General features: G+C 39.2%; 1 protein-coding gene across 1 annotated transcript in view; it reads left to right on the plus strand.

Annotated features, from left to right (window-relative positions):
- The window catches only part of CTNNA3 (catenin alpha 3), a gene marked incomplete at both ends in the record, with an annotated part of 466,214 nt that extends 450,047 nt beyond the window's left edge, over positions 1 to 16,167 (plus strand). Inside the window, 2 exons of the mRNA XM_080347591.1 lie at positions 3,500 to 3,634; positions 15,880 to 16,167. Of these exons, the coding sequence (XP_080203717.1) occupies positions 3,500 to 3,634; positions 15,880 to 16,167 (423 nt within the window). The remainder of the gene's footprint in view (positions 1 to 3,499; positions 3,635 to 15,879) is intronic.
- Between the last annotated feature and the right edge of the window lie 1,849 nt (positions 16,168 to 18,016).

An 18,016-nucleotide genomic window follows, 5' to 3' on the forward strand; every position in this document is an offset into this window, starting at 1 on the left:
CAAGATGAGTACGGCAATCTCTTGCTCTTTTTAGAATAAGGAAGCTAGTCTCGCTGGAATAGTTCTTTCCTAAGATTTTCCTTTCTCTGTATTATTACAGTGATGCCGGACAAGAAACCTGAACAAATTAGTGTGATGAAAAAGTAGCCATGAATCATTAGTGCTGATGACTCATATGTACCCTTGTATAATAGCTGCTGGGAAATGTGACCCCTGGTATTTATTACCTGTGGCATCTTGTATGTATATAAAATACAATAGTCAGTTATAGGTGTTGATTGTATTTTAGATGTACTTTCATGTTTTAAGCAAATGAGCACATACAGTTTAAAAAAAAAAAAGAAAAAAGAAAAAAAAAGATGAACTGAAGCAGCCCTTCCAGTGCCTCTGTGGTGAACACAACTTAAAATAATTTCTAGACATGTACCACACTTAGGAAAAAAAGAATCTTGCCTTTACTCCTGCTATTACAAAGATGCATTCTTCTGATGGCTAGAAATCTTTTCTTTAAACTTTTTTACTTGTGCCAAATATTCCTATAATTTACAGGGCCTTTTCTCACTGTGGCTCTCTTTACTCTGCAAGGTACTTGTAAAGACCAATAAATCCTTTTCTGTTATTTTGTTATTCTGCCAGATTTCCTAAGCCCTCCTTTCTTTGGGTCCTAAAGTAAAAGAAACTTTACATTCCTCTGGGCTAGCGAATAGGTGTGCTGTGAATGTGGCCCAGGCTGAACCCTTCAAGAATTTGGCTCCCAGACTGGGACATGAATTCTTGGGAAGTTTTACAAATGCCTTTATCAGCAGCATTAATACTTTTTGTTGATGTGATTTACCTGATGCCTACCACCTAAATTACATGGAATTTTTATTTCAGGTAAAAATGGATTTGTGTGATTTGCTTCAAATGTGAAAATAGATAGCTCTACATTGTACCAGTTCTCAAGACTGAGGTCCTTGCATTCTTCCTGACATACTTTTTGACAGTTTTTCACCACTTGCTATCAAGCTTCCTCTAGAAGTATTTGTTACTTCTGACACTGTCATTTAATTAGGCCACATCACTTTACTCTTCACAGTTGTCCCATGACTCAACTATTACTCTGCCATTGCAATTAACAGGACTGCAGTAATGTATGATTGCATTTTCAGCATTCAAAGCTACATGCAAGGAAGAACAGCAAAATCCTTGCTGTTTCCTCCATCTACCTTCACACTTGAGCAAGAACCCAAAATAAGCAGTCACTGCATGATGAAGAATCATTGTCATATCTTTTCCTGTTCATAAAACTTTTTCAAATGAATTTCTTTGTTTCATACTCACACTGTAATTTCAGATTAGAAACTGAGAACAGCGGAATTACATCATTCATACAGGTTTTACTGTTAGGAGGGAAAACAACCAAACAAACCAAACCAAAGCCCACACAGACACCCCGAAACTTCATTTGTGATGCGTTTCTGATACATAGTTCATTTCAGATTGTTGTAAATCCCTCTCCATACTCACAGCCCTTAGGAACGACTCTGAGTTAAAAACTGTGAAAATAATCACAGTACAGTATCAACATAAATGTAGGCAAATTAATCACAAGTATATTGATAACAAATTTAGTTTAAAAGGAGATTGTTCCAAATTCATTGTCAATTTTGTGACCTGGAAGCCCTAAGATAATTAAGGTAGTTAGTACATGCTGGGTTTAATGGAATGTGCTGTAGATTGAGATCTTTATTAAAAGCCTCCTCAGTGTTCCAGTTGTTTTGCACCAGGAGGTGCTGGTCCATTATGATCCCAGTAAGAACAGCACTCAGACTCTGTGAAGTCTCATTTAAAATGCTGTTTGTCAGAGCTAACACTGTACAGAAAGAATAGCATCGATAATCTTACCTCCCTTTCAATGGTGGGAACCCCAGGTGGTGTAGTATCAAACTGGCCTCCGATCCGTGCACAGCTTGTGGGACGAGCCCTGGCTGTAGAAGAGATTCCCCCTTTATCGGTCATTCAGGCTATCACAGAATTTTCTTGTAAGGAAACAACTCATCACAGCCAAACAGCATGTTCACACAAGAACTTCTTTCTGCAGCCCGAGATAAAGGCAGGTACGCAGGTGGCCTCATCAGCAGTATTGGTGGGAGCTGCCACTGACTCCTCCGTATACAGCGGTTTCTCAGTCAGGAACAATACATCAAGGCAATAAAATGTTCAGTATGAAACCTCTCTTTCTACAGAACCAGGTAGTCTCTGGACTTTGAAGCTGGCTCATGTGCTTAAAGGCATCCTTTAAAATGATTAGCTGATAAATACAATTAAAGCAGATGCATTGGAAAGAAAACAGGATTATCTTACCTAAAAGCTTACAGTTAACAAATAGTTGCAATAAATTATATATACATTTATATTTATAGTAGAGGGTCTGTGTGTGATTATACCCAGTATTAATCGCCACGAAGACACATTCAAACTCTAGAGAAATGCTAGTACTTTGTTAGCAAAGGAATGGAATCAAAGTAATGCAAGAACAATAATTGTTTACAGCCAGAATTCCCTGCAGAATTGTTTGTCTTGATCTTTTGTGCCACTGCTGTGACAGTAGCTTTTTCACTTCGATTGTGAATGTTGGTTTTACTGTGTGTTAATGACTGCATAACTTACCAAATCACTTTGAGGTTTCTGTGGATATTATTTGTTTTAGGTAAAAGACCACTGCATCTTTTGGATGCGAGTCAGTTCTGCTGCTTGTCTTACAAAAAGCTCTGCTTAACACTCCACTACCTTCAGCATGTGTGGGGAAAGAACCTCTCGTTATTTGCCAGGATCCGAATGTGAGGCAGTATACCAGTAACCGTCAGTTTTACCTCTGGGATCGTTAAACTCAAGAATTTATTAATTGTCATCCTGTTGCAGCCTAGTGTTTGGTTTCACTAGTAAGCAAGTGTTGCTTCTATCAGATGCTTCTGAGCAATATGCAGAGGATCCCTTATGGAATATCCTCTGCAGAGAACATTACTTTCTAACATCTGTTTATGGTTGATTGGGGTATGCTATAAGGCATTGGGCTTCAATTTTTTCAAGTACTTTATCCTGCTTTTAAATCTGGTGTGGAAGATATATTATTGAATAAACTCTTGATGGAACACACACCAAAAAAATCATATTGTAAGATCATCATTTCATATAAATGTTAACATCAGTCTTTATGTTTACTCACATAAGTGGAGGTATCTACTGAAAAAGAAATCATAACCTCTTAGGAATTGAAGGGAAAGTAATTATTCCATACATTAATTTCTTCAGAAATATTGCTAAGGCAATCCCAGCAGCGTTAAATAAAATGTGAATATGGAGAAGTTTAGGGTTATTCTGAGCTTCTACAGCTGCAGTGAAAAGCAAGGCTACACTCATGTACAGTTGGAATACTCAGCTAAGTATTAACCTGATGCCTAAGACAAAGTTTTGAATTAGCAATTGCTTTATTAATTATTTTTTTATCACTCTTCAGTGTCCAGATCAGTCATGCAAACAGGACTTGTTGGCTTACCTAGAACAGATCAAGCTGTACTCCCATCAGCTCAAAATCTGCAGTCAAGTTAAAGCGGAAATACAGAATCTAGGTGGAGAGCTCATCATGTCTGCTGTAAGTAAAAAATGGTATAAATTACACTGTTAATCAAAATAAATCCTAAATTTGAGTTATGCCTTCCTGTGCTTGTGAGATGTTCCAGTATAGTCCCAAATCTCGTTTTATTCCCCGCTGTTTTTTACACTCGCTTAGCACAGCAAATCTAAGTCAATGAAGTATAAGACTGGTGGCTTAAAAAGAACAGTGATCACTTGTAGCGTTTTTTCTAAATTCTCAGAACATAATGTTCTTCACTGTTTTTCTGGAGTAATTTCGTTTTAAGAACTGTAACCCATTTTAAGACAGTGGTTTATTTACTTACATCTATGGAAATCCCCAGAAATGTACTTCCAGTGCAGAAGGAAATGATGGACTACCTTCTACATCCCTACAGAAATAAAGAAAATTAAGACCAAGGTGACTGGATTCTTGAGTAAATTTCTTAATTTTTGCATTAACTTAAGAGCCTTAGCTCAGTTACAGCCAATTATCACTAACCATGGCATAGGTATTGTTTATGATTTTGTGTAACTTGACACACTTGTCATCAGCATCCATTCACAAGCATTCATATAATGCCTTCACATATTCTTCAATTATCAGTGTTTTTACCTGTAGCATAAGGGATTATGATTTCAAGACACAGAATCCGCTAAATGGTACAAAAAAGCATTCCTGCTATGCATTCTTACAACTTAAATACTTTCCTCTTTGTGGTAGCTTCACATTCACGTAGTCTGGAATATATACGTCAGTAAAACTATTGGTACATTTTATATGGTTTATAAACTCATCAGAATGAACCCTCTACTGCTGATGTGAGATTTGCAACATTTGTAGGGTATTTTTATTGGCTATTCAAATGATAACTGAGAGACAGGCTGCTGGCCACACACTTTGGAACCAACAAGAATTGGGGCTGTCTCTGTCTTTTCCTCTCTGGAGCCTCTCATTTGGGACTTTTTTTTCCTCTATCAGTCTGTGATTTTTTGTGAGCTGATAGAGATTAATTCCTTGTCTTTGGCTTTCTTGTGTCTCTGTAAAATTTGGAAATCTGAGGTGACCTAACTAGTATGTTAAAAAGTTCTAAAAATTGAAAGCCCAAACTTCGTTCATTAATCCCAGAAGGATGACCTTAATCTCGTTTTCGAGGAAGGCAGACGAGGACTTATATTGTGTACATCCAGAAACTCCAGGAAAGCAATTATACTTGTTCAAATAAATGCTTAACTCAGTCCCACTTCAATAAACACACTTAAACAGGTGCTCAGCTTGGACTCAGTGGAAATTCAGAACATGCCTCATCCTGGACAGTTTTGGAAGTGTTTGTGGAGTGAGATGCTAGTAACAGTGGTTGTTATAATGTTAAAGCAGTCTTGGAAAATGCTCCAGAAATTACTGTATTTTTTTTTTAGATTTATGAGTGATACAGTTAGGCCTATAAAAAGAGAAAAACTGCCAGCCAGTGCCCCAAGAGATGTGCACTGTCAAGGAAAGCCTTTTAAAGTCAGTGGAGACACACTTGGTGCATACCAGTGGTCAAAAAAAAAAAAGTCTTACTGGTCTGCACATCAGTTATTGGGAAGGGGAGGGCATTAATGACTGTGCTAAACTGTTTCTTTTCAATTAAAATTGTAGTTACATGAAAATGCAACCAGACCAAATTGATGGCTTTCCTATAAGGCTTGTCCTAATTTATATGTAAATTAACTATTTGGGTTTGGCTTCAACTCTAGTGAATATGTCAATTACAGGTACATTGTATGGATCAAGAGATAAGCAGAGAGGGAGAGAAATTCACTAATACACAATGGCTGATTTTTTTTTTTTTTAAAGCTGGATCAGATTGTGGCTTTGAAGGTCCAGTGGAGGCTTTGGAATTTGATCATGTAGGTTGGCTCGCCTTGGAAAAAGTGACAAAACGAAGTTCTGCATAAGAAAGCACAGACGTTCTCTCTCTCTCACACATGCGCACACACCCTGCAGATGTGGGATCACAATAAAGAAAAAACTCTTGTGTTTTTTTATGTGGACAGAATATGTCAAAATATGCAGACAGAACATCTGTGCCATGATTATCTGTCAGGTATCTTCTCAGGCATCTGAATTTCACTCTTCTAGCCAAAAGGGTTGGTTTTTTTTGGTTTATGCAACACTACTAAATCTTCAGATTTTGTTCACATAAAAATCAATAGCAAAATTATTTTTCCAAAGAGGCAAAACTGCAGCCAGAATAGGATTATATTCTCCTCAGTCCTGATCTTCTCTCATTTATTAGTTCATGCTAATAAAGAATGAGAATTAGAAAAATATATCAGGCGTGATTAAGAAAAAAAAGAGGGTACGCCCTTGCAGGTAGTAATATTCATTTTGTAGTAAGTGAAAAATTCATGAGTGTCAAAGATCTGAAATCTTTATCTTTCCTCTGAAAAGTGAAGATCTACTATGGGCATTAGGAAGTATACTTAGAGATCGCTCCACTTTTTGCTTTCACTGTTTCCCTTGTGTTTTCTCTGCCTGTACCTGTGTCCACGTGTGACTGAAGTACCTGATTCTCGGTTATCCCTCAGCTCTTTGTTGTTGGCTCCTCGCAGTTCCCTTCTGTTGTCTCCTGTCTTCTCACAAGCTGGGACAGGGAGATGCAAACCAAGAGCTGAGGAGGAAAGCTGCTCTCCTGTGAGAAACCACACATCTCCACATGCACATGGCAAGTCGGCTTGGCTGTACGAAGTGAGAATGGTTACACAAAAGCTGGTGACAGACCACAGATCCACACAGGAAAGCAGTTGTACTGTGTAACATGGCACTTTATGCACTCCACACTTCTCCAACAGTAACAACTGTGCACAAGGATTTGGATTTAAATAGGCTGCAAAGAATTCTGAGGGGTTTTTTTCCCAGGCGAAATCCTCTATTGAAGCCTGAAGACCCAAGTCAGAGGAAGTAACAGAGGCATGAAGAGCGGAGAATGTAGCTGTATTCTATGTATATTTGTAGAGCTGTAAAAGAGGGAACCGTCCTTTTGAAATAGAGCTAAGTCACAACATCTGTCTTACCCGTATCTTCTTCTAGATGAAGCTGTGGAGGAGAAAGTTGCAATAAAATGGCATTACAGATGAACCTTTAACACTAGCAGTCAGCAATGCCACGGGCTAAGAGCACCTGGATTTCTGTCAGCAGGACAATGGGTTCTCACTTCTAGAAGCCTGTACTGAGGGAGGTGCTACTGACTGCCAGCATCAATTCAGGACTTATTCCCGTAACAACAAACAGCATCGTGTGTGTGAAAAAGTCTGTTGTGATCCACAAACACAGCTCACAGTCATTCCTTCTCTATATCGCATTATCTTCAGTGTTTTCATCCGTGTTCCCTGTGCCCTTGTTTTCCCTGTAACGCTGACAACCTCCCCTGCATGTTTCTTACCTAAAATGAATACCCCTACCGTATCAGTGGTATAGGTGAAATAGGCCTGAGCTCCAGCACCTTCATTCTAGTCAGTGGCACAGCAATGCTCACAGCCGCTTGGATTATAAAGGGTCACAGGCAGAAACAGATGCATGAATCATTAGCTTCTAATTCTTCATTCACTGTGGTTATGTTTTTTTCATTCATTAAAAATTCTTTGATCAGTGTTTAGTCTTTCATGCTCCCATAAAATATGTAGATTTTTAAATAATGCTGCTAGCACTGCCCATTTGTAAACTGGAGAAATGGTGAGGATTAACTCTTCACTAGGTGTGATTAAACAGGAAATAGGCAATTCCTTCTGTTATTTAGAATTATTTTGTGTCTCTTCAGGCACAAAATAATGGGGTAACATTTGCAGAATGCAGATTGACAGTAATTGCATTAATTTATGGAGATAATCAGCTAATTCATTTACAAGTACTGCACAATGATAGGCTTGCACATTGACACATGGACAGCTTCCTTCCCCCCACCCCCCAATGGTGGCTTTAAATAAATAGAATTTCACAGGGCAGAAATAAACATATATGTGAGCACTGCACTCTCTGACTTCTGCCAGGCAATTCCGTTTTGTGCTATTTATAGTCGTTATCATCTTGTATTTCATTTTATATTGTACTTGGCAAGGGAGATAAAGCTTTTTGGCCTTGAAAAGGAAAGAGGAATCTGGAAGAGCCAGTTCTTGGAGTTACAATGTCACAGAACTGGGCACAGAAGAGATCTCTCAGGTTAGCCAGCCTCACCTGTGCACTAGAGGCTGTTTCACACTGGTTTTCCTGAAAATGTCTCATTTGATTTATCCTGTTGGTATCTCAAGAAGAAGACTGACTGTAACAGTGACATAAGTCCACTTTTGTGCCAAACATCAGTGCTTTAATACTAACTTCATGCTTCAAGGCTGGAATTAAATGTCTATTTCACTTCCCAAGTTAGAGCCAAAAGTTACATTACGAGTTGCTTGCACTATAATATTGCAGTTCTGTTTGTTTGAACTAATGGTGGAAGGCTACTTGCAGGACTTTACACTACCCTAATACTGCTTCTTTTATTGGTATTTGATTCTGAAAAATAATAAATCACTGATTTGCTACAAGTTGATGTAAACTACTAAGGAGTTTGTTTGTTTGTTTTCCACTGAGAGTTGACATAAATGTTTCACTGTTTGGTGGTTTGTATTTTTTTATGTAGTAATACTACATCTTTCACTGCTTTTGCCTAGTTTATGTTGGTACGTGCATGTTTAGAAAACTCCCAGCCTTTGCAAGTAAAAGGGGACATTTTTTTCCTGTTAATTACTTACAGACAGCTCCGTTGCTATTGCCTTCTAAAATCCATCTACGAAGAAAAACTAATTTAAACCAACAAGATGTTTACAACTAATGTGCACTACAAGACAGCTAACTTTTTTGTAATAATAATTACTTTACTAATTAGCAAAACCAACATGTATTTTAGTTCTGAGCCTCAGTGCATGTAAAAGATTATTGCAACAAGCACACCTTTTCCTCACAAACTAAGCTGACGGAAACAGCAAGGAAAGGATTTGTATTAACACTCTCTTTTTCTCAAGGACTCCTGCAAGTGAAAGCAGGAGGGAGCGAGGGAGGGACTGAACTAACCGCCTGTCATGGCATATGTGCCATTATGGTGTTTTAGGGAACACTTTTACAGTACTTATGTAAGCTGTTTATCATTTAACTTGGACACAGGGCCTGGTCTAATTATAGGACTTAATTTCAGTTCTGTGAATTTTTATACAGCCTGAAGCAGATTCTGGTTAGTTATTTAGTTCATTAGATTCAATTTTCCCACCTGAAAAATGGCTAAAGCGCAGAACCAATCCCAAATACCCTTGGTGTGCATAATGTAATTACTAGACAGACAGACATAGACAACCAACAGAATAGTTGCCTCCCTACACCCTCTGACAACAGCCTTATAGTCTCCCCAGGTGGCCAGCCCCTCCTTCCATGATCTGTAAACTCTTCTCTTCCACTTGAGCTTACCCAGCAGCTCCCTGTTTAACCGTGCAGGTCTCCTGGCTCTCTTCCTTGACTTCCTACGTGTCGGGATGCTCTGATCTTGTGCCCGTTAGAAACAGTCCCTGAGCACTAACCAACTAGTCTGGGCCCCTTTACCTTCAAGCAGTCTTGCCCATGGGATTTCCCGTAGCAATTGCCTGAAAAGGCCAAAGTTTGCCCTGCTGAAGTCCAGGGTTGCAATTCTGCTAGCAGTTCTCTTCCTGCCACACAAGATCCTGAACGTCACCATTTCATGGTCGCTGCAACCAAGGCAGCCCTTGACCTTTACTGCTTCAGCCAGACCCTCCTTGTTAGTGAGGATGAGATCCAGCAGTGCACCTCTTCTAGTCGTCTCCTCCATCCTGGCCAGGCCAAGGAAGAACACAGTGTCTTCAATGGTCAGGATGTAAAGGATGTAACTCAATAATTTACCTGTTTGGGTTGTTCTGCTACATTGAAGAGATTAAATCACTTTATTTTATATAGCAATCTTAGTGAAAGAACCATAAAATAACGCACAACAGCAAATCGTTACACATAGCAAAAAAGTGGGATGAATGAAAAGCACAATGTAGTAGGTGCTCCTTACCTTAAATGCTGCACTACTCAGAAGCTCACTACTCTTAGAAATGTAGAATCCATGTTATTTTCAGAAGTAGATGTCAAAGAAATAAAAATCCAGTCTTAGTCTCTCATTATAGTGTAAAAAAGAAAATTTGCTTCTAGTAATGTATTTAAACTTCGAGGTTCAATAGAGAGAGATTTTTAATAACTGATATTGTTTCCAGAGAATCTTATGTTCAGACTTTAAACACTGATTAAAGAACTGTGTATTATTTTATATCAAATTCTTAGTTTTCACCTGTACGAAAAACTGAAAGTCTGATTGAACTGTAACTAGGACTTGAGAGATTGTAAACAGCTAATTGATAAATATGTGCTCAAACAGTAAAACTTCAATTCCCTGTTAAAACAAAAAAAAAGCTCACAGACGTATCCAGAGTATCACATCTGGGGTTCTAGCAGACTTGCACATTTCGTATCAAGAAATGTTTTGTCAGTATTGTCTCTTACAGCTTTATTCCAGAAGGGAACTGTCTGCCTCTTCTTTATGTCAAAGAGACAGCATCTGCAAATCTACACAAAGAACATGAGCAGGAGAGTGACTTATTTACATGCTTTGAGAATAAAGAAATTCTGTATTTGTTTTAACTGCTACAGAAACAACTCCTACTGACATATGGCAATGCAAGCATTTCTTTTCTCTGTCACAGTCATGATTCTCTTAATCATTCTAAATATTAAATAAAAAGAACTGACCATATAGCAGTTATTAGGTGGCTAAACTTCTTATAGTAATGAAATGCTACTATTGCCAAGTCATGACACTATTTTACAAAAATGTGAACAATACAAAGCATGTAAACAAATTAAAAAATAAAGTTTCAGAATTCATTTTTTGTGAACTCTCTTTTCTTCAGCTTTGTTATTCACTGGAGAGTTTGCTTACGTGCACACAGGACTCATTCCAGAAGAAGAATGCAGGGGCTGGAGGCGAGAGCCAATTTTGGCAGGAGCGCTGCCAGCCTGGTTTCTGCTGGTGGTGGGGATTAGGTGATTGGAATTTTATTTTTTTTTTAAGTACGGGTCCATATTTTCTGTGTTTCACCACAATATGAAGTTGCAGTGGTTAGAGAAAAATTCTGTATTCCTTTTGCAATGGAAACAAAGTACTAATGCTCACAGGACAGGCGACATCTTTAAATGAGGACAGATATGGAAAGGGATGCTTTTCCTAAGTCCTTCCATGAAATACCAGCTTAACTGACACAGTCAGACCCCTGAAATGTGGAGGCTGGAATGTTGTGTCTCCACAGCAAGTGTTGAAAGAGCAAAAGTGGGAATCACACAAAAATAAGCCATCTTTTAGTTTGGAGTTGGTTTGTTGTTTGGTTTGCTACCGAATCTTTATGTACAACTTGCTAGAAATTGAAGAGCTTGCAGATAAATCTCTCTAAACAAAATGACCTTAAATGCTCAATAAAGATTTTATCAGTCCTTCATTTATGCCAAGTTTCATTTCATCAGTTTTCCTAGATATGTTAGGAGACCTTGAAGACTCTGCTAAATATCTGAGATAAAAGCATCCAAGTAAAGACAGTCCTTGAATAAGTTAGATTTATAGAAGATCAGTAGATTTACACCAAACTCTATAACGTTACTGGCAGTGAAGTATAAGAACAGCTGCTCTCTAGAGACAAAAAGAAAGAAAAATCTATGGGCTGATTCTTACTGACTGTAGTACCTGTGCAAGAACGTCTTCTAAAAGCTGCTCCACAATTTTGAATTCAGTTAAGAAATACATCTCCCTCCCCACCCCCATTTTCTGTATAGAAGTAAGACTAACATGAGATATACAGAGAAAACTGAGGGGGAACATGGACACTAAGACACTGCAGACAACTGGACAGCCTAAAGGGCCACATTCAGTAAGTCACCCTCTATTTCATTGCCTATTCAGAGATGCCAAGAGCAAAGTAAAATTAATGGCAATTGCTGCCCATCCTGACATACATTGCCCCCTCTCCCCATCCCCATGGTAACCGCAGCAAACCCCTCAGTTTAAACACCCTTAGTGGTACACAGCTTGTCTGCTTTTCTGCAGGGAACCACATAGCAGCTCTTTTAAGTTTGTTTTAGACACCTGTTTCTATAAGCCTGTTTGTATCTCAGGGCATCTTTCATAGAGCTTAAATAATACAGTGGAGGTGCAGTTCCTCTGGCATGGCAGGGGCAGGGGAGTTCAGCCACTCCAGCTTGCTACAGCTGTACATTTGAGTTTATATGTAATTCAGTCTTTGGATTTTTAGGACTTAAAATGTACTTGATGGATGTCACTCCCCAGAGCTGCTGTCAAACTGTGAGGCTAATATACCACATTGTAATTACCCCATCAACATTCACATTTTGACCCATTATGTTTATTATTCGTTTTTAGTAGATGTATGATTATAGTTTAAGAAATACAAGTACAGTTTTCCTGACCACAGTGGTGTGCTGAAGGAGCTGTGAACTGTTCCACAGCCACTGTGTGGAAGGAGCTACAGATGCCAGAATGAGGTGGTAACTGTTCAGCTTCCACAGGAGAGGAAAGGCAAATAACTTGTAATGCTCTCCTGAAAGGATTCCAGTTCATTACCCATACTTCATGGTATAAACTAGAATCACAATAAAAACTGGATGAAGTTTGGGGACAATCATCTATCCTACCAGTTTCTTCTAAAAGCTCTCCTGCAAAGAGATTTATTTCTGCCTGCCCCCCCAGCAGCAGTCACAAACCTGCCCCTGACCCCTGGCCCAGCTTGCTGCCCATCCTCCTAGCGTGGCTCTAACTCCAGGCAGCTGCTAAAGAGTGGGAGGATTACAGACACTGAAGCCACTGAGAAGCTTCAGGAAAAAAAAACCTGCCCCTTAAGCCCATATACCTTCTGCCATAGAAACAAAACTATATTTTCTTTTGCCTCCTCTGATGCAGAGCAGCTTCATAGTGGTGTTACTACACAGCCAGTGCTAGAAAAGTGAGACTGTATGATGCCACCAATATTGACCATTGGCGGGGGCTGTCAGGGTTGTCAGCTGTTCTAGGAAAGTGCCTGTGTACAATTAATTTTCTGGTTAACAGGAAAGAAAACTTATAGATGAACATTAGTCAGCCTCCCTAGAAAAAGCAATATGGTGGAGGCTGAAGATGTGTCAGGTGTGTAATGACAAGGCCTCTGAGCAGAACACCTTGCTGAGAGCCTAGAGGTTTATAAAATGCTTGGATTAAAAGCAGCATTTCAGAAGAGCTTTATGCTTGGAGGTCACTATGTGGTCTGAACTTCAAAATGTATCACAAAAACTACATTTTACTGTTAAACCCAGCAGAGTGGCCAGGCAGCCTGTTTCCCTGAAGTTTATAAATCACAGACCCCAAATACACGTTCCATCTTAGGTTAAAATACTGCCATGCAAAGATTACATGACTATTATAAACTGGAAGTCCTTTCTAAAAAGCTGACATGCTGCAGCAAAGAATGAACTTTAGAGGCCATCTGGTGAATTTTACACCTTTTCTTGGTGTATAGAGATAATTTCAGTTTCCCATCACACATATGTCTGCCTTCAACTTTCAGGGAGTGGGCGGGCGGTAGGGGAACTGGTAAGCGTTTTTTGGCACTTCCAGGGAGAAGCAGTAAATGTGATATTAACCAAAGGGTTTTCTGCCAGTTCAGAAGTGTTGCCAAAATGCAACTAAATCCAGCCCCTTAGCTGTGTTTTTATTATTGCCTTGTTTGAATTTGTGTGTATGTGTACTAAGTGTTACACAATCAACATGTAGACAGACAATAGAACACTCCTCTCACCTGATCAATTCATTTGAGGTGACAAAGGGGAGAAGATCTGGACCCTTTACTAACAAATCAGTTTGCAAATCTGCATATTGCAGAAGACTGCATGGTTAGGCTGGATGACAAAGCTGGAGCTCATTCTCCTACTAAAACCGATGGCCTTTTTAGAGAACTGACTTCATTGCTCTTACAGAAGACAAACGTTTCAACAAAGAAAATGCTGAGAAATTGAAATGTAGGCTCCAGTTCTATGGAGTAATACTACTGTGATTTTCATTGTGACAAATAGCCCTGAACAATGTGCTTTGAGCACATAGTGTATGTGCACACTGACATTCCATGCCTGCCTACACACACCTTGGCACACACACACACACACACACTCTCTAGAAAGTAGATCTTGCATTTGAAGTTTTTATATGGTCCTAAAATCAACACTGTTCTTGTGCTGGCACACTGATGCAAGTTTAACCTTTAGCACTCCCCTGCTTTAGGGACAATATCAAAACAGCAGGTGGCTCAGAATTTATTTCAATAATAATTATAATAACAAATATTTCTAAAAAATAATAATTATTAACTACTAAATGCTATTAAATATGTAAAGCAGGGATTTCTTAAAAGTATTTAGAGTGGAGATTCCTTTCCAAATTGAAATTGTCAGCCTTGTAATTACATAGGAGTGTACTCTCTTTGAAGATAAAAAGCTACTAATTTAGGTCACCAAGATTTGTCCCTAGCAGTTTTTCAGTGCACTATGACAACAGCAGAGGTACCTTAATCTGAAGGAGGAGGACAGCCTTTATTTCAAGCAAAGACAACCAAAAGAAATTCAATGGTAGGAAAAGCACTGTGCTCAAAATGAAATATGGCACAATTTATCTGACTGTCAAAAAAAAAAAAGTTTTGCATATGACCAAAAATAAAATTGTTAACATTTTGCCTAAACCAGTATAATTTTTTCCTGTTTGCACTGGCTGTGTGGCGGTACCCTCCGAAGTGCCCAGAGTGATGTAAAATGCCTAACATAGCTATAGTAAACATATACAGCAGTTCTCTGCTCTTGCATTTTAAGACCACAAGATACAAGTACAGCCCCATATGCACACACTCCCAGCCCCCTCTTCTGTGTCCTGAGAACACGAGAAATGAGAAAAAGCCTTTTGTCATTTCTAAGGGCTGAAGTAGCACTGATGGCCAATGTCAGGCATCCGTACTTTTGCCATTGCTGGCCTTTTGTCAAATAACTTGTGCTTTTCTTGGTTTTATCAAGCCACAGCCCCAAGACAGGCTCTCCCTCTCAGAAGAGTAACTCTGTTCTGCATACAACCTGCTTGAAGCCTCTTTCTGGGGCACATTGGACCAGATTTGTGTCTAGAGTCTGAGATTAAGATTCACTGTGGGGGTTAACACAGAATAAAACACGTCTACTCAACACACATCATAGAATCATGTTTACCATTTGCACAGTGCGGTGTTGCTAAGTCAGGCAGCCACTGCCCAATATAGCCCTTGGAGCTGGGGAGGAGACTAAGGCAGTGCAGTGTCCCCAGCACTCTGCTTTCAGGACGCAGGCTTCAAACCTGTGAAGGGAGCAGTGCAACCACTGAGTTTCCTTGTGTTACGCCACAGAGCAGTATGGCAGAGACAACTTGCTTGTTAAAGCTGTCATTTTTGTTCTAGTTACTCGTTTTTTCAGTTTGAGTTATTTCCTATTTCCCTGAGTACTGATGGAAAACGCCTAGGCTTTAATGCTTGTATACCTACGCAGTATGCTGTTGGAGATGGTAGTAGGTAATGGGGAGAGATTAGTTTGTTACGCATTTGAGATGCCACACAGTCACTGCAATGGCTGTGTTCTATCCCACTCTTAATTACCCTTAAAAATCTTGGCTGCTGAGACTGGGTTCAGCAGCTCTGACAACAGCAGCCATTTCACAGGATGCCAGCATTGCTCAGGAGCCTGTGTGGGAGCCTGGAATGCGACAGGAGCAGCTGGAGACTTTGCTTAGTACTGATACAAAGGAAGTAATGGGTCACATTGTCATAGCTTTTCTTTGAGGTGGTTTCATTACCTGGCAGTAGTAATTGCAGTGAGACCCTGCAGACAAGCATCATGAATTCACAATTTAAAAAAAAATAAAAGAACAAACATTATCTACATAATCGTTTATAGTCCACCAACAATAATTTCTGTATATCACTTTAAGTCTGAGCAGTGGAACATGAATATAATTATCAAACACACCAAGGGAAAAAAAAACAAGTAAATTAGGGTTTGGTGTGTTAGTTTTACTTTTAACCATTGTTTATTCCTCAGCATATTGTGATTAAAAGCAGACTGGCTTCCTAGGCTAATGTTTCTGTTTCTTATTACAGTTGGATAGCGTCACTTCACTAATTCAGGCTGCCAAAAATTTAATGAATGCTGTGGTGCAGACAGTGAAGATGTCCTATATTGCATCCACAAAGATTATCAGGATTCAGAGTCCTACTGGCCCACGACATCCTGTTGTGATGTGGAGAATGAAGGCTCCGGAGAAGAAGCCCCTAATTAAAAGAGAGAAACCAGAAGAAATCTATGCAGCTGTCAGAAAAGGTTCTGCAAAGAAGAGAATCCATCCTGTTCAAGTCATGAGTGAATTTAGAGGCAGAGAAATAGTCTAATATTCTGCCACTTTTTGTGTTCCTGTATTTGAATTTCTGATTATTTTTCATCTTTTTCTCCACTTATTTAATAATTATATATGTTAATGTTTTGGTTTTTCTTAATCTGTAAGATAACACTTGCTTAAATTATTTGAAAATTTTCTTGGATTAACTACAAGTGCACGGTTGCAGTGACAAGCTCTCCTGTGTTTACACTGGCATGTTTGCAGCAGAGCACTTTGAGCAATACGGTACGGGACTGTGGGAACGGAGGATGCAATGTGCCAACCTGCCTAAGTCACACTGCACTCACTAGCCTTAGGTGTTTTTTCACCAGGGATGAATGTGGCCAGTGCTACACTACATGTATTTTAAACGTGTGCTGTGATCAGATCAGCTGGACTGCTTGTTGCTAACTGAGTCTGGGTCCTCAAGTTTGATCTAGATTGAAATATCTAAAGATCTCCTCTCTTCCAAGGCCCAGCCTTGGAAATGTAAGTTCAGAAACGTTTGATGAAACACAAAAAGTGTTTTCAACAACATGGATGTAATAAGGTAATTTAAAAAAGCGTTGACTGCAACATAGCAGCAATAATAGCTCTTTAAAAGCCTTCTGAAACATTAGCATTAATCTGTGTTCTTCTTCCTGCTCTGTTTTGTGAGCCCCAATAAATCTGCTGACTGTTACATTTGCAAGTTCAGATAAAACAGCTATTAACAATAGAAAACTTTTCTACTAATTGCAGAAAAGAACAAATATGAAATGCATCATTATTCTGAGCTCGGTGTGTGAAATACACATACACATATCTTGAATCTTAGGCCTGATGAGATTTTTGCAAGGTAACTGCAGTGATTTAAGTTACTTTTCTTATGACAGTAGAGTCCTAAATGCAGGACTCTGCTGGTAAGCAACTTGCTAAATGACTGCAGTGTATCTCCAAGTATGCAATGAAGATAAGTGCTATTAGTCTGTGATCACCACTAGGCTTCTGTAAGATAGTGAAAGAAAAATCTCCTAAATCTGTTTGAATCAGAAATCCACTCGGACTCATATTTTTTTTAAGAATTTAACTTGTGTTCTCTGACATGTCACTAAGTTTTCCCAGACTCCACTTGTTACTGAAGATGCCTTTGTTTAGCAATTAAGTAGATCCTTCGGTATGTTTTTTGTATTTGCTAAGGCGAAAGGGCTTCCTCAAATGCCAGAATTTCATGATGCGTCACTGATTGCCATTATGAGGCAGCTCCAGACTATAGGCTGCTGCTCCGTGTCACTTGTTACCATGTTTTGCACAGTAGCGCACCTACCTAGCACAGTGTGGGCAGTAAAAATAACAATTAACTATGTTTTTCTTATTGGGGGCGACTCTGTTTCTAAGCTCAGGACAGCAGAGCAGTATAATTTCTTGGTCGTTGGTTAAGAAACTCTGGAATCTATAATCATAAATTAAAAATTTTACAGATCACTATTCTACCTTGCATAATTTACTATCTGTTAAATGAAACAAAAGGAGAAGTTTGGAAGAAAAATTACTTCTTTCCAACTCAGATGCTCTCCAGCATGTTTGCATCAAGATCTTAGTAACATGTATAGGTTTTTGCTAGTCCTCTTAGGGCTACAGAGTGGAAAGCAACTAACAGTCCAGGGGAGCAGACAGAGTTAATACAGAGCAGGTCATATCACCTACTTTCAGTAGGTCTGCTGGCAGACTGAGCAGAGCCAAGATAAAGATTCTTTGTGGTACAGAGATCAGGAAAGTGTATGTTTCAGTCACACCTTAAAGCCAAAATCCCCATGTAGTATCTGAGGTTCTGGCCCACCCCTCAGACTGTCTCCTCCCCCAGCAATGTTCAGATCCAGAAG

This window comes from Nesoenas mayeri (genome assembly GCF_963082525.1).
Source record: "Nesoenas mayeri genome assembly, chromosome: 7".
NCBI lineage: Eukaryota > Metazoa > Chordata > Aves > Columbiformes > Columbidae > Nesoenas > Nesoenas mayeri.